This window comes from Nipponia nippon, unplaced genomic scaffold (genome assembly GCF_047370975.1).
Source record: "Nipponia nippon isolate SJK-2023a ecotype South Korea unplaced genomic scaffold, ASM4737097v1 scaffold_17, whole genome shotgun sequence".
NCBI classification, from domain to species: domain Eukaryota; kingdom Metazoa; phylum Chordata; class Aves; order Pelecaniformes; family Threskiornithidae; genus Nipponia; species Nipponia nippon.
In genome coordinates, this window is record NW_028262333.1 from 9,673,670 (window position 1) to 9,698,765 (window position 25,096).

Genomic DNA, 25,096 nt, shown 5'->3' on the forward strand with positions numbered 1-25,096 from the left:
TTCCCTTGTGTGCCAAGAGATCATAAATTTGACTGATCTCCAGCTGTTCCCCACACACTCAAATTAGGAACTGGGACTTCTTTAAAGGTGGGACAGGGCTGAGCAGGGCTGCAGTGGGCAGCATGGTGTGGCAGCCAGCACCAGCAGCACAAGCAGCTTATTCAGCTGCCAAACCAGCACAGTTTATTCTGCTTTCAGATGGAAAGAGAGATGCACCTTTGGGCACATCCAGCCTCAGCACTCTGCACTGGGGATACCCATTTATGAAGTATGGAATGTACATATGTATTACTTTCCATCTCCCTGTAAACCCTCACAAAGTCTCTTAGTTCTCTGGCTTATCTTCTCCCTCTCCCCACCCAGGGAACGGAAGTCTGGCCACTTCTTAAGCTTGCCTACAAGCTACAAGTCCTTCCTCTGACTTGCTGCTGGTAACAGCTGCCTGGTTTCCTGCTGCTCAAGAAGTTTTCGCTTCAACTCCTTCGGGTCCATCAATCTGCTGCTCTAGCAAAGTCACATACTACTCTATTTACTTACTAAACATTCATGCCCATTCTGCCATGAACAGAATTCATTCCTCCTCCTACCCCAAAGTACTTAACTACAGGAACTGATGTATCAATTTACAAGAGCCTTAAGTCTGCAAAACATTTCTGCTTCCAGCAATGCGAGAGCTGGGCATGCAATGGGTTTCCTATGTCTGCTGGCAAAGCTGGGCTAAACCATGGCTGCATTCACATTTTCAGAAGTAATCCATCTGAGTGAACAAACAGTCATTTAGAAGCCAAACATGACCACTAGAACCAGCACTGTTTGATTTAGAAAACTGCTCAGAAACTCCCTGAGCTGCAATTCACTGTTCAGTGTTTGCAGGTACTCGTCCTTGCCTAGAGTCCCATACACCTGTGTGCAATACCTAAACAGTCTTACTATAGCTGTTGGAGTATCTGTATTACTGTTTAATTTACTACTGTGCCTAACACTAGCTAATGAGTGGGTTCTTCCCCCTCCACGTGGTTTTACTCCCTCTGCTAACTTTGTCACTTAGAACCACAAAATACGCCAAGTTATAAACAAACACCATTGCTGATCAATGCATGGGAGTAAAGAATTTTGCTGCCCCCCCCCCCCCCCCTTTGGGTTAGCCTGACTCTAAAATAAAATCCAAGCTGAAAAATGCCTTGGGCAGCTCCTTGAAAGTATTTTTATCTTCATTATTTCTACCTAATACCCTGCCAACATTGCAAAACTAGGCATCCCCACTGCATCATGTTATTTGAAAAACAATGTTCAAGTGGGATGAGCTACAAAAAAAAATGCTGAGGGACTGAAGTTTCTCAAACTTAGAAAAACAGGAGCTAAACATCAGCTCAATATTCTGACCCAGTCAAATATCCTTCCCCAGGTAACAGAGTGCCATTCACTGACAACATATGCCCTGAAAAGGCCGAGATAATTAAAATTTATTTGAAAACAAAGCAGCTGAGATGGATGGAGACATGAACCTTTGCTTTAAGTAAAGGCTGAGTAATTCTTAAAACCAGTATAATAAACATGGAAATTATTCCTACTTGTGATCCTACAAAACAGGTATTTTTAATGTATAACCAATCCTCTGAACTTGAGGCATGTCCTGAAGATAAAGCTGGTGTGTTTCTGAACACACCAACTCTGTATATACATAGCATATACCTACCAATATACATATCTAGTATAGTATCATATAATCTGGATGTCACTGGGATAGCCAGACAAACAAGATCCTGGGAGTAGAGCTGCTTCTAAAGAGCAATACAGCCACAGCTACTGATTTTGGTGAGTTTTGACCAGGTCATAAGGAACAAAACCAAATTTCTTGGACTCTAGCAATAGGAAAAGAACAACAGGATGGGAAATTAATAGGTGATTTACTACAAAAGTAATTACAGCTGATCACTTCATTGTGTTCATGAAGGATTTGAGGAGAGACATTTGCCATTCCTGCCAAGTTTTGAAAGCCTTTCATCTTCCATGGATAGGTAGAAATTTAAAATGTGCAAAAAAAAAAAAAGGATGAAGTGAACAGAATTTCTGAAGGGCATTACTGTTTTATAACCATGAGTCAGTTTTTCATCTAGGGCATAAGAATTGATTTCAAGTGGCAAGTAATGAAATATTTCTTAAGCTGTTGGCTGGATCTTCCACCACTGCTAATTGATGCAGCCCCAGAGATTTTCGATAAAACTATGGCAACTTGGGAAACCTCTGTTCTGTTGCTCCTCACTATGATTAGGAAACGCACTGTAACAATGAGGATTGTGTATCCTTAATAAATATATATAAACACAAAGAGGGCATGCACAATACAGAGCTTGTGAATACTTCAGAGAGGAGTCAGCCTTTTAATTCAAAACAGATAGTTAAAGTTCATATCTTTATGGTAGTGTGATGTCATCTGTCTGACTAAATCTGGAGTTGCATCTCATTTAATAAGATTATATGGACAAACAGAGTGGAAGCAATCTGCTTGAACATTTCTTGGCTGAATGGTTTCAAAAGCATCTTTTGACACTAATTTGTTGAATGGATGATTGTGAGCAACATAAAAACAAATTAAAAGTTTTAAGTGCTTGGGCTAGATCCTCAGCTAGCAAAAAGCAAAGGGGGTCCATTAAATTCAGCATGGCTGTGCTCATTTGTATCTACTGAAGATCTGGCTCTTTACGCTTAATGTGACTATACATACACTTGGGCATAGAGTTATACTCAGCAGACAATTTATTCTAGTACTGAGCATCCTTTAACCCCACACTGCCATGGAGTAGGACCATTTGTCAGCTCCAGAAGCTGCAGAATTAGTTCCTGTGTTCTTGCAACTAAAATAGTTGGGAAAACCACTGGAGGCCCTGTTCTGCTAGACATGGGGAATTTGATGGACATGAATATATGTGGCTTTTATATACGTAAGTTGTGTCATCTAATTTACAGCAACAGCTAAGTATCACACATTCATCTACACTCATTACACAGTGAAAACTCACCAATCTCTAAAATTAAGCCCTGCCACTGTCAAGCCAAATGCTTACAGGTGCTCCCTTCAGAGCTTGGTCCAGTGCTTCTTCCAATTTACCATAAACCCTCAGGTCTCCCCATCTTCTGTTGCATGCTATTCTCCATCCTTTTCACTAAATGCCTATTGTGTCCACCTGATCTGCACAAACTGCTGCTTTTCCTGGCTCCATACTCCTGTTTTGCTCTTCCCCACCTGCTCTCCTGCACTATTTCACTGTCCTGGGCAGCTGATGTGCAGTTTATTAACATTTTTGCTCAGTTCCCCTTTCCTGTACACTAAGGGCAGCTAGTGCATCAGAACCAGCAACAATGCTAACACCTGAAATCATATGTAAACATACAGAGCAAATAGTGGAAAAGTATTTAGATAGAAATGGGAAACAAGAGAAGACTGGATAACTGAAAAAAGGTCTGCCTGCTCTAACTTGGCCCCCGAATTTAGTTTAAAAGGGCAATATAAAGGGATGGTATTCAAATCTTGTGCTTCTTTACCACATGCTGAGTTTTCTTGAGTTTGTGTTTTTGGTTTTTTTAAAGCTAGCAACACAAAATCTGGCATCTCACACCATATTCTGTTTTCCATTACATGAGTATGATGCAGATGGAAACTGCAGTGGGTCATATGCATAACCCACTGAGAGCAAAATTTCAACTTAACGAGCTTAAACTGAATTTAGGAAAATACACTTGCAGCTTCTAATTAACTATCAGAATGAGGTTTTTTGGGGGCTAAGAGATCATTTTTAGTCAAAAAGGCTAATATTTGAACACCAGTTAGGCATCCCAGGAACAAAACTGATCTGCAGCCATTTCCATTTAAATTCAGAAGGAAATCAGTCTTCATACATCACAGTGGAAGATGGCTGCCAGCTGCAGTCAAGGAAGCATCTCCCCTCCGTACCACAGCAATTAAAAGATCATGTAATTATAGTTGATCTAGCGCCCACAGAAGTCAAAGGAAAGCCATTCATCGACTGTAATGGGCTTTGGAGCAGCTTCAGAATTTCTCCAGCATATGTATTCCTGACACTTTGGAAACCAAAAGCCTCCCAGTTTAACTACACTCATCCACAGCTAAAAAAGGAAGAAAGTGTTTTCACATCTTTTTCTTTCATCTAATATAAACACAACCCAGCACAACTGACCATCAACTGTCTATTAAATGGACTATTTGTTGAAGGAAATAAGTACGGCGAGTTAGTATTTACCCGTGGACCATTTGACAACAATCAAGGCTTTGTTTCCTTTGAAAGAAAAGTGTCTGCTTTCAATCTAAAGGACTCAAACCTTTTGTCAACAAAAAAAAAAAGAAAAAGAAAAATTCTGAGAAGTGTAAGCCAGGATTGCCCCTCCTTTCACCGAAAGCTCTTTTTTAATTATCCCGGTTCATCCATGAGCATGGGATAATAAAAGCAGGCACAAAGCAAGTTTGTCACATCTCTCACCTTTGTGCTGGTTTCTATTAGATATTTAAGTTTCAAAGTTTTTCAGCTTTTCAACAGAAAGCCAAATCTTCCACCAAGTGAAGGCAACAAGCATAACCCCCCACCCTCAAACATTTTCCAGTCATCCGATTTCCTCAGGTAAAAACCATTATCCACAAAAATTACCGTTTAGGGAAAAAAGGCCTGAATCTTAAAATCAGATCATACCATATCGCAAAATTTATAATAAATCCTTTCATGTGCATAACAAACATTTCAACCCTCCTGTTATTTTTTTTTTCCTAGCACTGAGTGGTATCTGCTCTGCACACATTTTAATACTGAAAAGGTTTCTGAAGGAGGCTTTTGTTGAATTATTTTATAGGCACTATTGAGGACTAACTCTGGAGAGGAAGGTACTTAATCATTGCTGAAAATCCCCAGGTAGCTCCATAAATCCACAGGCTTTTGTGACCAGGATGTATTTACCATGTTTGTTAGCATTTTCTTCTTGACTTCTGAGGAGTTTGCAGTTCCTCAGACAGACTTGATTTTTTCAGATTGCACTGGTGGGTGTAAGCCTAATTTATCTATAGACCTTAACTCCCCAACTACCATCCCCTTCACTCCATCCATGGATCTAAGAAGCCTTCTGACAGAGAAGTTCACTATAGTCAATTATTTCTGGAAAAAAGCCCTGGTTTCACCCCTCCAAATGGAAGTCAAGTCTTACCCATCCTGTGAATGCAATGAGAAATCAGCCTGAGTCTGGAAATTTTGTGTCTAGATGCACTGATCTCAAAATCCAGTTATTGTCCTGCTTTCAAAACTTGATGGATTTAAGTTCTTGTAGGTGTTGGTTATTTTCACTGGGAAGTAAACTTTGGAGACCCAAATCATATCTGAAACAGGACTAGGGGTATTTCCACAAAACTTTATTCGTGAAGTCCATTTCCGTAACACTGGATTCAGTCTCCATGTCTATGATGAACTGCACCACAAACTCTATAGCTAGAGCATGACTGAAATGTCTCCACATCCAGGATGCCAAGATGCTCTTCTGCATCTCAAAGCAACCTTGAACCATCCAAGAGCCCTCCTCAGTCTGAGATCAAGGGAAGTCCAATAAAACTGGATTTCTTCAGGAAGAGTGGCAGAAGTTTGACCAAACACACACATATGCTGGAAACCTGAGCTAAACAGATTTCACCTTTAGCAACAGCCATATATTTAATTTCCTCAGGATGATCTGCTGCCTCAGCCTCACAGGAAAAAAGAAAAAACCAAACAAAACAAACAACCACAAAAAACCCCAAAGGAGATTATTTGCCTAGATGAAAAGTTACCCTTGGACCTGACCCTTTTTAATTTATGCAGTAGAACAGTGGTAGTTACAACCTCTTCCCAATACATGGGATGCCTGAAGCAATTAAAGCAGCTGCTGGAACAAAACAGGGGAATGCATTAATCTGTTGAACAGGAGAGTACCACCCGCTTCACGCTATACCGAGACAGATGAGGCAAGCAACTGCCTGATCTGGAAAACATCTGCTAAACAAAATCAAAATTAATGATAACCAGAATGAGCTCTTTGATGGCCGATTCTCACCCAGCTGCCGGGAACCATCAAAGAGCCACTCATGGCAGCAGCCAATTAGTTACTAACACAAAAGAGTTACAGGAGCAGGATCTGAGCTCAGGGAACCAGCACGACTCGCATTTAACACTGCTGCACCTTTGGGTGGATTTGCAGCATGCTGATGCACGGAAGGCCTTGTCTGGACCTTTTTCTCCCTGAAGTGCTGCAGGGTCAGAGTTTAGATACTCTGCCAGCACCCAACAAAGCTTGACTTGCATCCCCAATACAATCATGCAGTTCTGTGCTGAAAGAGCAACTTCTCATTGAAAAAAAAAAAAAAATCTACAATTTGCAACACTAGGAACTGTCAGGCAAGCGTTAGGAGGCAGTCTCTTTGAAATCCCACAGCAGTACACTCTTTCAAGTGTGTAAACTCATGTTTGTTTTAAAAAGTTACTGCAAGAATACTCAACACGACCACACACATCGAAAGAAAACTATTTTTTTCCTACCTTTTCTTCTTGTAACTTCAAACCTTCTGGAGTCCTATAAGGAAAAAGAGAATTTTTTTGTGTTTTGTTTTTGTTTTGTTTTTTTTTTTAAAAATACAAGAATTGCTCAAAGGCAGAATGAACAGAAACCCTTGAAAACACTAGCCATTGTCCCAGAGAAGCATCTATGAAGCTTTACACAATAACTGAGTTGTAATTACAAGTGTACATTTTGGTTTGTCCGCAGATATTTAATGGATCAATATATCACCTAAAATGATTCATCATTCTGTGATAAGTTACATGGTAGAGCACTATCTTTCTTTAAAATGGATTTTGGTCTATTGATGTTAAAAGGGAGTGGCTAGGAGGATTATTATTACTATACCAAGGATTTAGGGTTGAGGAGGGATGAGCCATTACAGATATTTTTAGCAGAGACTCGTTCGAATACCTGAATAATTTCAAAGCAACCGGACTACTCATGCTTAGAGCTGAGGGCTCATTTCAATCTTTGCACACCTACATAATTTCTTGCAAAGCATCACTACCATCTCTAATGAAAAAAACTTCTTTTAAAAAGACATTGCATAAAGTCTCAAAGGGTATTGCATTCCCCGTCAAAGCTATCTACTTATACTAATGGTGAGACTCCAGAGGAATAAATATTTAATTCCAAGCAGTAACATTATTTATGGGTTAATTACAAATACTTATAATTTCCATCATTTGAGTTACTTTTTGCAACCAGTATTAAAAATAGCAGAATCATGGAGGACTCTCAAAGACCATCTTGCCTGGAGTCACGCTGACCTGGACAGTGCCCATGGATGATGCAGGATTAACCCCACTGAGTGCAAACTTAAACCTCGAAGACCCCAAAGCACCATCCAGCCCCAGCACCACCTCCACCGTGGTACCCACCTCAGCACAGACACAGGGAAGAGGAGCAAGCTCTCTAGACCCCCGCCAAAAGCTCGTAAAGGCAGGTTTTTACTCTTGTGGATGTGCCTTGTTTAACCTCATTTCATTCCCTTAGCACTCACTGTTCTCAGATGTTTGTTTATCAGAGAATGAAACAACAGAAAGGTTTGTTTCTCTCCTCCTTTTGATAGGGAAATAACACATGGCCTCCCGAGACATCTGAGCTTTCTGGCCCACCTGATGCTTATGATGATTTTTTTGTACTTTTTCACTTTTTTAAAAAAAATAAAGCACCTCCCTGCAGACCACATTTAGACAAAGGGAATTATAGTGCTATGCATCTAATGAAATATATCCACAGTCCCCTTCTGCAGTATGGAGCGCCCTGCCACAGGCTAATTGAAAATACGGAAAGCTGCCACTAGAGCACACAATAAAAAAAATACAGAGCTTTTCAAAGTGTAAGAAGATAGAAATAAACAAAAAGAAAAAAAAAAATCAGCTTATGGATGTAACAACAGTACCTGCTCAGCTAACTCCTGAAGGCCTTACCTCCTTCACCCGAGTACAAACACCATCAGGTAATTCAGAATGAGGTGTTTTATTCAAGGATGTAATATTATCCACATCGCACACACCAGTGTTGTAGCTATTCATTTACTGCCTACAGAAATGCTCCTTTCTGCCTCCTGTCCCGCTCCCAGGACCCCAGCGAGGGCCCGGTGCCAGCAGGGCCCACCCCAAGCAAAGCGGTCCTCCAGCCCAGGGGACCAGATCACATCACACATCTCCTGGCCCAGCTCTGCTCAAACATGGTGACAATTTATACTTTGTCCATTGTCACCAGTTGTGTAGGCAGGAGATGCTGCTTCTCTCTCCTACAAGTGACCAGCAAGCTGTTTTTCTTGAAAACACAGATTTTGCCAAAACCAAGAAGGCTCCTTGGCACCCTCCAAGTCAACTGAAGAGGATAAACAAAAAAATGGGTATTTGCTTATAAGAATATATAATGGTATTTGGGTATTTGCTTATAAGAATACTAAGTCATTATTCCCCGTAGGATGCTACCTCAGTGATCTTGAGAAATATGTAAAATGGCATTCAGGATTAGTACAGACTTCAAAGCATTTATCCTCTTTAGGCAGCAAAGCTCTGAGCTGTGTAGACAGTTATACTCCAGGGACCTCTCAGAGCTTTTCAAAATATTAGTTTGAGAGGTGGGGCATAGGATAAAGAAAAAATCAGATACAGCCTGCTATCATTAAGCCCGTGTACATGTAATATATGCAAAAGGAAAGACTACTTTTAAAGTTCCCCTGGAGTCCCTCACTTTAACAAGCTGCTTGAATTCTCTGCAGTTCAAAAGCTTAGAAACACTAAAACTAATTACAACTATTACATTGATCAAAAGAAAAAAAAGACAATCACTCTCTAAAAAAATTCAAGTGTCAGCTTACTTGTATTAAATACCCTTTTGGTATTTCCATGAAAGGAACTGCACAGACATCGTGAAAAACAAAGGATGGTCTTCAAAGTTTCCCTTCTTTTACTCCGTTCCCCTTATAATGATAAGCTCTAATGAATGTAAACTATGCCAAAAAACAGATGCAGGATTCAGAGGAAAAGCTTGTTAGAAATGCAAAGGAAGAATGTGAGGTCAGGCTGCAAGTCATCACGTCTCATTACCTGGGAGAATACCAGCACTTGGTATGTCCCCCAAAACATCCCCTTCCATGGAGAAAAGACCAATGGCTTTGAGAACACTCGACATTTCAGAAAAAAAAAAATGGGAGGAGTACCTGGCAACCACGGCAGGTCTTTAAGAGCAGCCCCAAAAAGGCAGCAGCTCCAGATAAAGACACAACTGTGGTTTCTATCCCTCTAGTAAAGTGAAACTATGGTAAGGACTCATTTTTCTTAGTTTGCCTCAGCCAAATCATTTCTCTCATCTGTAGCACAGAAAAGAAGAAACTATGCTAATTTTTCTCCTTGAGGGCGTGTTGAACATAAGACCTTTCTATTAGTCATCTAATATACCACTAGGAGACATTACCAGCAAGTCTGGCCACAGGCACAGCACTGTGCTGCACGCTATGACTTGGGCAATCTCTTCACAAAAAGGAGTAGTCACCTTTTCTTTGAAGTGTAAGATACTGCTCTCAAGTAAAAATCACACAGAGGTTTTAATCATGTTACTAGTAGAGAACCAAACTATTTTGATAAAAATGACACTAAAGTTCTCAGATGCATAGCCTGAGGAGGAATACTTTTCTGCAGAAGCCATAAAGCAGATGGTTATAAATGAGACTTATTTCATGGGCACCATTTAATGACTGCAAATTCCTTTAACTAAAAATCTAATTTTATCAGAGCATAAATCATATGCTTTGAAGGGAAAAATTTGTTTCAGATTTCTCATTCCTTCTACAAAGCTTCTTCATGAATACCATTTTAAATAGCATTTCATTAATGCAGTACAACAGTTTTATTTGTCAAGGTTTGCTTTTAGCACCTATTTTCCTCCCTTTTAATGTTAGTTAATTGAACACAGAATAAAAGGCCCCTCTATTCTGTATCTGAAGTGCCTAATCATTGTTATGTGGAAATCAATGTAGTATGTTTGCTCCAGTATTGCTTTTCACCAGACATGTAGCTACTGAAAAAACGCATCTCCAAAAGACTAACCAACCCAGTGTCAGTACATGAGAGCAGATACAGTGTCATTAACTACGATTGCTAATCCTACCTGGAATAGGAGGGGCAAAAATAAAAATAAAAAAAAAATCAGAAATACAGTCCACTACCCACTGTCACACAGCTTCACTCCCCCATAGCTGCTGTGTGGTGCACATCAAACCCCTGCATGAACCTTATGCAATTTAACAACTGTTTTGCACAAAGTCCTTTTCTGCTCTTACAAAAAGGGAATGTCAGTCTTTCAGAAGACAGCATCTAGATGTCCTGCCAAGACATAATAGCCGGTTTGTGTTATAGGCTCCTGATTAATGCTGAATCATGGGCCCACAGACAAGCAGAGCACTTCTGGAATGAAGATCAGATTTCATTCAGAACAAACACGAGGAGGGGGGGAACTTCATTGTGCAGCATTAAAATACAACTACACAGGGGGAATACACAATATAGTACAGTGCCTGATAGCCAACGTGCTGCAAACTGATTTACTGACAACCATTAGTGATGGATCCAAGCAGCAAAACCACTGTCAGGTTGTTTGGTATCATTGTAAATAAAACCTTTAAACACCTCCATATAAAAACATCTACATTTCTCCTGTATAGCCACGAAGAACATTGTGCGCTACACAACACAGCAATGCTGCTCTTCCCGTAAATCCCTGTTGCAGGGAGAGCAGGCTTCTGCTGCTGAAGCAGGAGGTCACTCGACTCCACTGGAAAAGGGGGCATCACACTGTTTGCAGGGAGCACACAGCACCTTCCTAGCTCAGGCTCCAATTTCCACCAAAACACTTTACGGCCAAAGGTTTCCTTTCTCAAATATTGTATTTTATTTCAGTCTCCACTGAATGTATGGGTTTTTTTGCACTCTTGGATATTGGAAGATTTAGCTTCAACTCTCCTGTGGTTGAACAAATTCAAGTTTGCTGGACAGTCCTATTTGGTGCCTTGGTGTACGCCCTTTGGGGTGCTGCTTTTGAATGCCTTTAATGAGTGAAGCCCAGGAAACTTAGAAGAACCACCACTACACTAAGCATACCAATTTCTCTGTTAAGATCACTTCAGCTTAGCTTTATTACACCAATGCTAAACCAGCAGTTGATCATTTTTTCTTGTTAGAGCTGCACTCAAGTAAATGGGGTAGGGAGGGTGGGCAAGGAAGAACCACATGCATGTTCCTCTTAGATTTCTAACTACAGGCAAGACCAATGCACTTGCAGGGCTAATTTCTGATTCGGAAAATAATGAGCTATGAAGCCCAAGAAATTGCTGTACCAAACTGTGGTGACTTGTTTGTCATGTAGAAATCTAATTCCCACACCTCAAGGGCAATCCCTATTAATAACATCCACGTATTCTCTGCAGTCAAGGAATGAGCAGGCAGAGCAGAACAGTCATGTGGATGCTCTAACTACATGAAATGATTATTGCAGCATGAGCAAGGGGAGGTCATTCAGAAACAAAGCTAATCCAGGACTGTCTGCAGGAAGCACAATACGAAGCAGAGCTTCTCCAAAGCTTTAAAACACCCGTGGGACTGGGGACAAGATGCAGACTCACAACTAAGCTGCTCTTGAAGTTCTCCTCAACTCTAGGAAAGTGACATAGCCCAGCCTTTAGGCAGGTTATATTAACCATCTACAGCGGGTTAAAAAATTGTCATTAGGTATCTAGAATTTATAACTGCTTGATGCATGTATAAAATCACATCAGTAGAAGCTGCTGTGCATGATTAAAAGCAATCTGTTAACCTGGATCCTACAACTGTGGACCAGACATTAAGGTGTAGAGTATAATACACACCCTTAGCAGCCTTTCAAATAAAAATATTTGAACCAATATTTTTAGTAGCCAACCCACTACGAAAATTGCCCGTGGTTTAACAACAGTCACAACCACGCAAGCTCTGTGATACACTTGATTGGACGTATTTGTGGCACACGCTCTGTCCACGAGGCACTCGGACAGCCCCAACGCTCCCCTGTGGGGCTGCAGACCAGGCACAAAAAGAGATGGAGCATGGGACAAGGCTCTCTGCCCTAAAATACTGCTCTGAAATGCATGCAGAGCCTAGCACCGTTACAAATTACAGTAGCTACATAGTACTTCATACTTGGTTTGTAAGTGATGTGCAATGCACATAGGCAATCTACCAACAGGGAGGGAAAAAGGACTGTCTCCTCATTTTTCTGTAACAGTTGTTCTTCCTTTTGTCCCTGCGCATCCACATGTGGCCACATGCAATTTCCTGCATTCTAATTTGAAGAGAAAAGTGAGCACACTTTGCAAGGTTAGTAATTAAACAGTCACAATTAGGCTTGAAATTAAGAAAGACAGGTTCCTGTCTGCTATTTCTTCCTAGTTTTCCTTTGACTAAAGCCAGAGGATGAGTGCTTACAATCCAGACATGCACAGAGGCACATCACAAGCAGGAGTCACTGAGCAACAGCCCAATGTAGTATTTTAAGGTGCAAATCTTCACAGCACAGTGTCTCTCTGTAGTTCTCTTTCTTTCCCAATTTCCTCCATTTGCAGACCAGTATTTAGAGATTTGTACGTGGCGGTGCATTTGCCATCCTCTTTTTGTTAGCAGCCTTGATCCCACAAGCATGATGCTTAACGTGTACCACCAAGTTTGGTATCAAAGAGGTACCAACTGCCCTCAAGTAGAGCAATCCATAGTATAACCTTGCTGTTTTCAGTCTCCTGTCCTCTAATACTGATGTAGATTTAGTCAAAAAGGAGTCACTTTTTTATGACTATAAGCAAAGGTTAACATAGGGGACTTTGCCAAAAACAGTTAATGTAGAAGATGGAAGAGATGCAGAAGAACAGGTAATGCATTTCGGATCCACAAGTTGTCTGTATTGCTGGACTGTAGCAACCCTCTTACCAGATACTTTGTGGAAGAGACTGCAGTGCTTGTGCAGGGGGATAAATCAAATTCAGCACATGCAGCTGGGCTCATGCTGGGTCTATCACTAAATTAGATGTTACCTCTGCACACACCAGGTCTCCAGGGACCTGCTCTCAGGATCAGCCTAACTGCTGTACAATTTCTAAATATACAGCCCTGACTCATTTAGCAAATTAATAAAGAAGTGGCTATTCCTATTAATAGATTATCATCCCAGTTTGTTTTTTTTTTTTTTTTCCTCCTTCAGAGCATGCTCTTCCTTATCTCAAGTGAGGGGTCAAGAAAATTACACTGACATCCAGTACAGGGCTAGGTGAGGCACTCTGCATACGGACTGTAGCATTTGCAGTGGTTATGACTAATACACAGCTTAGTTTGACAATCAGGATTTTCTGTTTACAACCATGAACACAGTATATTTTCAAAAAAGATGCTAATGAGGCAGAGAACATCCACTTTATTTTTTTTGAGCCAGGCATGAGGAAGAAAATAAATCACGCACTGCTGTTTAGAGAAAGCTTGCTATCAGTACAGATGCTGGCAATTTAGATTTGTCCTGTCTGGTATAAACATTGAGAGGAGCTCTGATGTCTCTCATCACACAGTATCATCTGCTCACCCATACGGTAGCTAATTGAGATAATTGCTGCATGTCTGATTTTACTCACTACTATTTCTGGACTTCAGATGAGAAACATCAGGTACAGCTCCGTGAAATTTCCACGTTGTCATAGGGAAGCTCATGGGATGCCTTTTTTAGAAACCTCAAATTTGCAGTTGTACCCTTCCTAATCAAAAAACACCCCTAAGAATTCCCCTGCTTGATGGTAGGAAGTACCTTAAGTAGAACTGTCTTCCTTTAAAAACTACTGCTACAGGCTTTTTTTTGAAGTGAAAAAATGCTACACTTGGAAAAAAATTGTCAATATTTAGTCTTTTAAGGTTAAGTAGCTTCTGAACAGAATATCAGAAAACATAACCCTCTGCCACGTCATAGCCAAGTTAAAAATGCCTTGGATTTTCTTTATTTGCAAGATGTTTTACTCTGGTCTTATTCTCTGCTTCAGGAATATACCAGCATTTCCCCACCTAGGTATGATTTTTCACAATTGCTCAACTGTGACATGAGAAAAACTTACTGACATTTGATTCCTGGGGTCAGTTTGTGTCACAGCTCAGCACAGAGCCGGACACCCTGAGCCCATGGTCCGTCTGCTCTCCAGGGGACAGCATCCAAGCACTAGCTACCTCCAGCGACAGCACCAAAATTCAAGGTCATTAGTATCCAAGGGACCACTTTAAACTGCAGGGAGGGCACCCCTGCAGCAGCTGGTGGTCCTGGTTGCTGTTAGCTGGAAGCTGGTAGCCCCCAGCAAGTTGGGCAATGCAGGACCACCAAGAGGTATCACACACTGCATCTTACCAGAAGTTTAAAAAAATAAAGGAAGCAGGATTTTGGTTCTGTAAGGGACTAATACAAGAGGGTTTTATCTTTAAGTGGTGCTACAAATGCACCCTGACAATCCCTGACACTCCCACTATGGAAACAACCATCTATGTAAACTAAAATCCTCCAAATTTTATGCTGCTATTCAAGTATACAGTACCTGCCTTGCTCCAAGTAACCCAACACTCAAATTTTCTAGTACTCCAAGCATAAAACCACCTCATAAGATATAGCGTTTATTAAACCCTCTGGGCACCATCCCATAAGATACAGCATTTATTAAACCCTCTGGGTACATGGGAGGGAGTACGTGGGGTTTGGGGATGCAGAGGAAGGACCCCAACACATGTATCCAAATACTACGAAAACATTCCACAGCACCTTCAACTGCAGATACTTTGATAAGCAGCATCCAGGGCAAAAGCTTCTCATCTCCACAGGGATAATATACTAGTTAAGATTTAGAATGGTCTACGAACAGCAATTACAGCTTGTTAGAGATACCACATAAATGCAGGTAGTAAGGAGTGAATTATCAGTACATACCAAAGTGACACAAAAATAAATGTAAGTCTTGTCTCCTTTTACCTTCATTAATGTTTAAACTGGGAGCAGGCTGTAGCCCAGTATAGATTTTAATTCAAATCTGATTCTTTCCTTACTTTCTCCAAACTGACTTACAAGAAGGAAGCATGCACACACAGCAGAGAATACATTACTAATAATAATTCTTAAAATACCAGGATATTACCTCTTCAACTGCATATAAAACTGGTACAACGTGCCTGTCTTCTTCCATGCTCATGCTCTGAAATTATGCCTCTATTTGAATTATAAGCAAAAGCTTTTATCAAAAGCCTTTCCAGTTTTGTACCTTACTTCCCAAAGCACTCCTGTCAGATTAGGAAATACAACTTTGCTGGGGGAAGGAGCACAAAATCATCCCCATGACTCCGCTGCTGCTTGGAATAACCAACTGGTCTTCAGCTGCAGCAGTAAGTGAAACAACATTTAAGAATCTGAAGATAATAGGAATTTCAGCAATAATTGATGCTCCTGGACAAGCACAGTTGAGGCTGTGAGTGGACTCCAGAGGGATGCTTTATCCTGTGCAGGATGGCACTGAAGGGCTGGTATGACCCAGCTGTTTGCAGTCACAGTGAAGGTTAAGGTGCAATTTATTACTTGGAGATTTTAAGCAGTTCAGGTGCCATGCAAGTAATAACTAATGAACAAGTCAAATGATAGATACCCTATACAGCCAATACCTTCCAAATGCCAATAAAAAAGTTATGGTACCTTAAAGAAATGAGCACGTTTGCTACATTCATTAGCATAAAAGTAAGTGTTGGTATTGCTACACATAATACTTTCAGTTTGGTGATATAACTTAAGGCATAAGCCAGATAAGGTAACAAACATAATGGGTAAAAATTATCCAGGAACTGAAATAATATTGGCACAGCTGGTCTAGTTTACCCTTGAACTGTGCTGTCACAGTCCAAATTAGATATACCACTGCACACCAACATTGTCTCGCTCCTTATGGGGAACAGACAGTTAAGGTGCATCAGTGAGGTATGAACATCTTGCAGCACAGAGAGGGGAAAAGCAAACGTGCCAGCGCTTGGATCTGCAAGAGCCACTGGTACTCGTGTGAGCACCCAGAGCATCGCTTGTGAGCTCTGCGCTGGAGGAGCCTCCCCAGGGACACAGCTCTTCTCCCCGCAGGAGCGTGGGGTGCTGTGCACATGTTTCTGGTGTCTCATGAGACTTCTTAAATAGGAGGATGGGTGGCAAAAATAGAGCACGGCATGAAAGCCAAATAAGAACGATTAAGTACTTCTACAAAAGCACAGAGCAGTTCTGTAGCCCAGAGCAGACTGCAGGACACCTGCCAGTCTGTACTGTAACCACTCAGGAGCTATCAGTGACATCCAAATATTTCCTTTAACAATTCAGCACAAAACAACTATATATGTACCACAACGCAGGATTATTCTCCACTTTCACACTATCCAGCTAGGACAATTTGTTCAGGCTACCTGCCAGCAGTGCCCTGGAAAACATAATACAGAATTTAATTTCTGAGATGCAGCGCTGTGCCGACTTGTATTTGAGGAGCTCCCTGCAGCAGATGGGAGACGCGCTCCTGGAAGAGCCGATGAATATCTGCAGTGCTGCTCTGCTGCACCATGGGTTGAAAAGAGATGAGAAACTTGCCCCAAGAACCATGGCCAAACCAGTTTGGCTTTGGCACATACAGAAAAGCAGCTTCTCACGCAGAAAGCAGGGAACAGGAGAAGGAAAGCTTTTGTAAAATACCCCAGTAGGTTGAAAAAATCAGTCTGAGCTACTAGCGTGGATTACCTTGTAGAGACTGAGCGGAGTAGTACCACTGGCTTTCCATCAGAACCTCCTGGCCAAGTACTCCTTCAAATCTGAACTCCAGGGTTCTTTCAGATCCAGGCTGTTTGTGTCTTTCTGCTATGCTCATGCTGGAAACTCCCTTCAGCCACTGCTGGTGGCAATGACTTAGAGCTACATTTTTGAGAATTCCTTTCAAGAAAGGAGAGGAGACCCCAGATCACACCACCCGGTGCTTCATGGCCAACTCAAAGGCCTTCTAAGCCAGCACAGAGCTGCCCATGAAATGTGGTCACCTCTAAACTGTCCACCTTTAGCATGGAATCAGCAAAACCTGTCCAAACACATCACCCCAGAGAAGATGAGCTCTGTGTTTAGGTATTTTGGCGTATACTCCACTCAGTAGGATTTAGTCCCATGATGGTTCAACCCCAGGAAGCTGCACCTCCTAGCTCCACAGAAGTCCATGGGCAGCACCCAGAAGCGTCAAGAGCTTTCCAGCACCCTCACAATGTAGTTTCACAATGTAAAAGTGACAGCAATATTCTCCAAAAATTAATATGGACCAGGCAAGTTGCACCTTTTCAGTTAAATATGAACATTGTCCTTTTTTAAATTAGGTTTTCTATTTTAATTCATTCTCCACCCATGGAATTTCAGACTGCATGCACATGTTTATTAACTATTCTAATCAGGACTAAAAATATTTCAGAAAATAAACCTCTTCTCAGGAACACCCCATAAATTTGAGAGTTAGAAGGCTGAGCATCAGGAAAACATACACCACTGCTGTGTTAGAGAGTTAATTTCTCAAGCAGAAGGGCTGTAAATTGCAGTCTATGGCCTCAAGATTTATTTTTCATTTATAAATGCAAAGCACAACTGCAATAATTCTACCACAGACCATGAAGAAATCGATTTAGCAATCTGAACATAAATTAAGCAATGTTTTTGATTTAGTAAACTTGTTCCTATGTAGATCAGAACAAGCATTAGTGAAGGTCAATGACCCATACCCAAGTATTTGCTTTCATGAGGTTCATAGGAATTTTAGATCAGATCACACTTCAAATTATTTGACCTGTATATTAACCCTTTATACATTTTTAAAGCAATTTTAGTGAATTGCTAGGAGCTTTTCTGTTTGTGATTCAAAGTTTTAAACACGAGTTAATGGAATTACATATTAATCAAACCATGAATTTGGTAACTAACAAACACTTCTCATGATTAAGGAGCTCCAAATTGAATGAAGCCCAATATCACTAGAACAGTATTTCAGGTGACTTTTATTATTAAAAACATATTATGGCTAAACTATTTTCTGAAAGATAAACTAAACACATTTTGAAAGAAAAGCAGTTCTCTCAATTTCACTGACCTACCTGAAAGCTACATTCAGGGCTTCCAGATTCATCTCAGTGTTTGGTGCCAGACTGTATAAACACTATTTCTTGTGGAACAAGCTTTCTGTACAGTTACTTTTTTAAAAATCTGCATTATAACTTACATCCCTTGAAGCTATTTTAACTGCATTCTTTCTATATTAAAAATTTTAACATTCACACCTGTTAAATTCTGTGCAAATCTGAATAAATACATTTCTAGCTTAGATCCTTTCACCTCAAGCAAGATCAAGTAATTGGTGCGATAACTTCATGGTTTTTAGAGGAAGGTCAAATAAATTAATGTCTTTCAAGTAGTATAATAGTTCTACAATTTATGTTAAAGTAGATCATTTGAGTAATGAATTTAATTCCTCAGAGTAACTTTTTCAAAAAAATCAAAACTAATATGCATTAGTGAAGAATGAGATTTTTTTAAAATGCGAAAGCATGCAAAATATTTAATTATTTTTAATAAAAAAAGCAAAAGTGATTGAGATAATACAAGAACACGTTTAACAGAGTGCCAGTGTACTACCCGAGTCTACACAGCAACAAAACAACAGTGGAGGTGCGTAGGTGAACTGTTTTTCTTCAGTTTTACAGAACAGAGGATGGATACCTCAAGGAAAAAGTACACCTGAGACAGAACTCAGAACTGCAGAATCTCCAACTCCACTGAAATTATTTTCAAGTCCTACCGAGCAGTGAAAAGCAGCTTTGTAATTGGCTTAAATTGCTTTATTGAAACAATGCACACAACTGTGGGTATTTGTAGATGGGATGTGACTGGGAGAAATGGGATTCTCCAACTAGAACAAAATCCTGAGGCTTAAATAGATCCAATTGCAGCATGAATCCATCAAGGGCTCATCATTAGCCTGGCACTGACTAATGTGTCTGCCAGTACGTAAGTGTTCTAGGCAATGGCAGTTAAAAAAATACCAAAGTCTCCTTTCCCTTGCCTCCCCCACCATCTCCCACTTTCAGGCATTTGAGCAATCATTTAGCAAGCCTATAATAATCAGGAACTAATTAAATAACTAAAATCGTTTCAGCATTAATCATTTTCTTTTCATGAAAGTTACATTTCTGGATTTTTATGGCCTTATTCGCATGCCTCAGACTCAGACATGAAAATCTGAGCCTACCCACATCTGTGCAGCAAACCCACACTGCAAGCTCTGGTCTAGACAGCCACTGTCCCTGCTAGGAGAGCCTGCACCGGACACCTATCAGAACGGGGACCTGCTTAATCCACATCCCTGCAACGAAAGCCAACTGTCACCTTCAGCGCGGAAAACAGGTTCAGTTGCTTCTCCACTCCCACAAGCCCAGGGACTGAACACTGCAGAATGCGTTACCGTCCTGCGTTAATGCATCAGGAGTCCCACCTCCCCATCAAGCCAGGCATTAGGGGTCCTCTCCAGCCGGATCGAGATCACCATCCCTCACTATGGCCACCATGCTCCCTTGGTCCCTTTTCAATTACTTTGTGCTTCTCAGGGGTTTGGCATCAGAAAGTCAGAAGTCAGAGCCCAGAAGGCTCTGGGCAGTAACTTTGCTGGTTCTCTCAGACCCACCTATGGCTCGTTTTTCCTTTTTTTAAGCAGCAAAAGGACTTTTTTCAGGTTTCACCTGAAGGTCCAGTGACCCAAATGAAGAGCCAGGACAAAGTTTGCTTATTAAATTTAGTTTCATTGGTCCCAGCAGCCCCAGAACAGAGTGTACCGTAAAGTCTTTGGGGCAAAGATGGCACCTCCACAATGGCCAGATGCACAATTTCACTCCCAGAACAACGGCAATATACTCAAAAAGCGTAAGAGCTTCTGCTTCGCAGTTTGTACCCAATCACTGTTTCTTTGCTGACCTCCTCAGCAGGTGTTTAATACAAATATACATGGATAAGCCCTCACTTTTTTCTGTTTTCACAGTACAGAAAGCCCAAACACAGCATAAAAATAGAAACACAAGAGTTGTAGCTGCAGCAGCAGCTGATTTACAATACCTCTTGATGCAGCCTCCCTGCGTCCGAATACAGCCTTCCGCTCCTGTCTGCGTCCATCCATCCCCTCGTGACTGATGGGAAAACCCCAAGCAATACGAGAAGTAACCAAAGGCTGCTTGATTTCATCATTTTACGTCTGCTGAAAACAAGAGAACAGTCATAAAACAATCATCTCACAAAAAAACTCAGCTCAGATTCAATAACACAGCAGAAGCTTCAGCTGATGGTGGCCATCCACACTCAGGCAGTGCTGATGGAGCTTTGCAGACTCCCACAGCACATGCAGAAAACACTGATTTTCCTGATTTGCACCCATCAGTGTATTGGCAATGAATTCCTACAGTGTAGCAGTTTTGTGAAATATTTATCTCAAAACTATCCTCCACAGGACATGCTGTTCCCAGCCTGTTCCCATGCAGCACCTGCAGAAGCAGAGCTCCAGGATTCCTAAATCTAACTACTGCAGCCAAGAGCAAACCACATCAAAGCGCAAGATTATGGTACTGTGGAAGCCAAAGGGTGACTTCATCCCATCTCCAGAACTGCTACCAGCAGAGGGTCACTCAGTCAGGGACACACACTGGTACCCTCAGCAGATCTTCAGGAAAGCCCTAGACACCTGCATTCACCTCTTTGACCACTGGAGGCTTCCAGCAACATGACAGAAAAATATCATTATTCCCCCCAGATTCAGAGGATGATGTTGCCTCAAGGAGATACAGCCACTGCCACCCCCTTAGGCTAAGATCAGGTTTGCAGGGCCAGCCAGTGAGCCAGGGTCTGACAGCTGACACCCAAAATGGAGGAACAGTCATTCTTCCCCCCGATGAAGGCACCTGCCCAGATGGTCACTGAACCCACTAAAACTTGCAAGACCTGAAACAAACTCTGTGCTGAAGAGAGTTGATTTGTTTCTCCAACCACAACGTAGGTGTGCTCCTCCAAGGGCTATGATTTCTCCACTCATTTGCCTCTGTCCCAGAGACATTTCCAGCCCCTCCCAGACTCATCCCACTCAACAGCAGCACCATCTCCCTGGCACTGCCCCACCACGGCCCCGCACCAGCCACAAGAGACAGGGAAGATGCAAGCAAGGATTTCCACCACAACAGCATCCACTTTGAGCAGTGGTTCTTGCCTTGTGTGGGTTTTTTTGAATGAATTTGGAAGCAAACCCAATGCAGTTACTCAAAGTGTTGTCAGATTGAACTAGCACGTCTTGCATACATGCATAGCCCAATGCTGGTGCGCTGGAAGCTCAGCCAGGGAAGCTCTGTACTTCACCAACTTTTTTGGGAACAGGACACCAGATTGTGTCACCACTTTTCACATTAAAAATACCAAAGGAGTCTCCAGGCCTGGCACCATTTCCACGGTAGCTGAGGGAAGTTTTGACCTTTCACAGCAGCTGCAGAGGATGCTAACACGGGCACGTAACGAAGCATAATGACCACTTAATGAAGCAAGTGATGGCATTTCTATAGCATGCAAGTGACAGGCTGCTGCTTGGTTTGAGCAATATACATTAACAGGGCAAGTTATCTGCTAATGGCAGAATTAAGCCTAGCTGAATTAAATCACCATGACATACCTTGTCTTGACAGGACTCACTTTACAGTGTTTGCATGCCATGTATTTGCTGCAGGGCGTATCCAAGCCTTGGTGCATCACTATTAATTTTGGAGCCGTGTCCATTTACACCAGCGCTGACTTGTCTCAGCCATTTCGTCTGCCCACCCAAAGACACACCATCAACAGAACGAGCACAGCCTGTAGCTGCCGCACACCACGCACCCGTGGAGTTCAGGCACTGCTTTTTCTCAGCACTAATGTAAACACCTTGAATTGAGAGCACTCAGGATGAAATCAAAATTTATTAGGCTTTCTAAATTCCAATTAGAAACCTCAGATGTAATGTTACTGGGGCTACAAATAAATGTTTAATAAACCAAAGTCACTATATCAATAAGCGACAAGTACATTGTTACATTATGAATTGCTCTTGCACAGCAATACTGTTTCTCACAGGTTTTTTTATAGAGGTATTTTGTATGCTCAGTTGATACCATCACAGCAAATACAATTATTTCACTTTGCAGTTTTAGAGACCTCTGACTCATATGCTGCTTGAAATTACAATTCTAGAGGAAAACAGGGGACTAGCTAGTTTAATGTATATTTAGTAAATAACTAACTGCTGGAAAACATGATGGTGTTTGGATTAGGATGCCTGTAACACTGATGAAACTGAAAGGGCAGCCTCCACCTGCTAGGAACTCCGGTTGTTTTATAAACAGAATTTGTAGAACATCTTTCTCCAGTCAGTTTAGAAATTACTTATTTTTATTGCATACTGACTGACAGTACACTAATTGCTCTCACTCATAATAAGAGGAGGACACACTAATATACATTATATATCTGAACAGCCTAAACCAAGCAACAAATACGCACCATAAATATCAAGTGAGGGTTAAGTCTGAAATCGTACAGCATTTTCATGCCACTTGTCATCCTAAACCACACCTCGGCATCGCCTTACCCTGACCTAAGTGGAAGGCTCCTTGCAGAATCTGGTCTGCAGTTGCATCATGAAATACAGCTACCAGATTACGGTTTAAAGTTCGCCAAAGTCAACAGAAAAATTCAAATTGATTGAACGGATCCGGACCACCACTGCAAACTAAGTTTTACTATCGATTTCTTTTCCTCACTTGAATGAGGCACAGATTTGCAGGATGTGAGCCTGTACGGACATCACTGCCCAGATAAAGCAAAACTTGCATACGGAGACGCTTGCGTAAAACAAGCTATTGTAGACAAGAGGAAAAAAATAAATTAACAACGTTTGTGGCTAAACGTTGGAAGTCTAAGAGCTGGGGATGGGGGGGGGGCGGGGTGTCTATCACATACCTGCTCTTAGGAATGTGTGTGAGCAGATAGACAGATTTTAATCTACTATGTAATACAGAAATTAGTAATTGTAATGCAGATGCTAGCATTAAACCAGACAATTTTAAAGTAAACAAAGTTGAGCATCACATCCATTTGCGGCATTTCCTTTGGTTTCAGGGGTATTACTTCCAAAGCAGTTTTGGCCCTTATCTTTAAGAACATACTATGCAAAGCCTAAAAGTTTACCTACAGGTTACAGTTTCTTCCTTTTGAGCTAGAACGCCATTACAGCCTTCCTTGCAGCTGGCATTGCTTTACCAAGAAACACTATCACAAGCAGAGCAGTACCACACCACACACCGTTGCCTGAAGAAGCTCAAACACGATGGCTCGCTTGCACATGCAGCGCCCAGCCTGGTGGGAGCACGCACCGTGGCCAACCCCGCAGGTGCTGCTGTAGCACCAGCAATTGCCCAACGCCCATCCCGAGCTCGGATGGGTTTGTGCAGACACCAACACACGGGGAGAGTCTCAACTCACAAGAAAATTGGTGCAACGCCTCTGACTGAAGAGGAACAACAGCAAGCAGATGCGAGCCAAAGATACAGGCACAGGTTTTAGAGCTGCTCAAGCAAAAAGGGTCACCTTGAAAATGGAAGGGGACTAATCACATTGGCCATTTGATTGGAGAACACCACCATTTGTTTAAAGCACTTGTGTGACATGCAAGATGAGCTGTCAAACAGCTACATTGCTGCAGAGATCCCACAACTTTTTCCTCCATGACACGGAAGCTTGAAGAATTCGATTATGGTGACTGTAATAAGATTAAAGAATTTGCCAAAAGCAGTTATTGGTTTTGTTTTCAGGGCTACTTAAATTGCGGCTCATTTTTTTAGCATTGAGAAATTAATAGTTCGCAGTAGCTTTTAATAATTCCGAACAAGCTCCACATTAGAAAGAAAGAGGTTGAACTTAATTACCTGAAGTTATGACTGTTGCTATAGCAAAATGAAAGCATTCAGACCAAACTGTTACCTCTATATAAATTGCCTCTATTAACACCAGATAAGAATCTGGTCCTCAGTTCCTCTGCCATCAACTGTTCCAATTGCTTCAGCCTTATCTAAAGAGCATTTCTGTGGCCTGCAAAACAATTTTGATGACCATAATTTCTTGTTGAGTGCTACAAGTGCTACAAAACTAAGCTACAAAATTAAGGAGAAAATCCGTTCTAAGATAACCTTTCACCAAGATATAATGAAGTCAAATAACAATTTCAGTCAGCTATCTGCAGCATCTTAGATAAATATTTAAAGTTTTGATGCATTAAGAACTCACTGGAATCAGCTGTGATGTTTAAGTACAAACCAGACATTTCATTTGAGCAAAAGCATACTTAAGAATATTTCATTTGATCTTTAAATTCTCCAAGACACTTCAACGTTCCCAGAAGAAATCTGGGGAACATCAATCCAGCAGGGATGAAGGTCTGCCAAGAAACTCCTAAACCTCACGGGTATTTAACCTTTGTTTTCAAGGCTGCCTCCGTGACACTTCAGTACGTTTCAATCACAGGTTTGCTCCGAGGTTACGCTCAGAGAAGTCCCGTACCGTCCCTTCCATTACCCTCCGGCTGAGCGTCCACACCACCGGAAAAAACATTTATTTCCACCACACAGAAACGTTTTAGACAAGTTGGGAAGGGAGCCCACTATCTCTTATAAATTAAAAAAAAAAAAAAACCCAAACATCACTCTGTGCTGCCGGCTGCAAACTCAACCCGCTGGCCGCGGACGGAGGCACCGGAGGCTGAAGGTCGCCCGGGGCGCGGGGCGCTCCCGCCCCGCCGCGTTACCTGCGCCCCGCGGGGAGCAGCCGGCGCCCCGCCGCGGGCAGCGGGCAGGCAGCG

General features: G+C 41.7%; 1 protein-coding gene across 3 annotated transcripts in view; it reads right to left on the reverse strand.

Annotated features, from left to right (window-relative positions):
- FSTL4 (follistatin like 4) overlaps positions 1-25,096 on the reverse strand; it is a 240,666-nt gene that overhangs the window by 214,872 nt on the left and 698 nt on the right. For 2 of the 3 annotated variants that reach the window (XM_087754171.1, XM_087754169.1), the window contains exons 2-3: positions 20,290-20,425; positions 6,567-6,600 (exon numbers count right to left, since the gene is read on the reverse strand). In XM_087754171.1, coding sequence (XP_087610297.1) covers positions 6,567-6,600; positions 20,290-20,418 — 163 coding nt within the window. In that variant the 5' untranslated portion in view covers positions 20,419-20,425. Of the gene's footprint in view, positions 1-6,566; positions 6,601-20,289; positions 20,429-25,096 lie in introns of all 3 variants that reach the window. The other variant, XM_087754170.1, reaches the window with a different exon arrangement.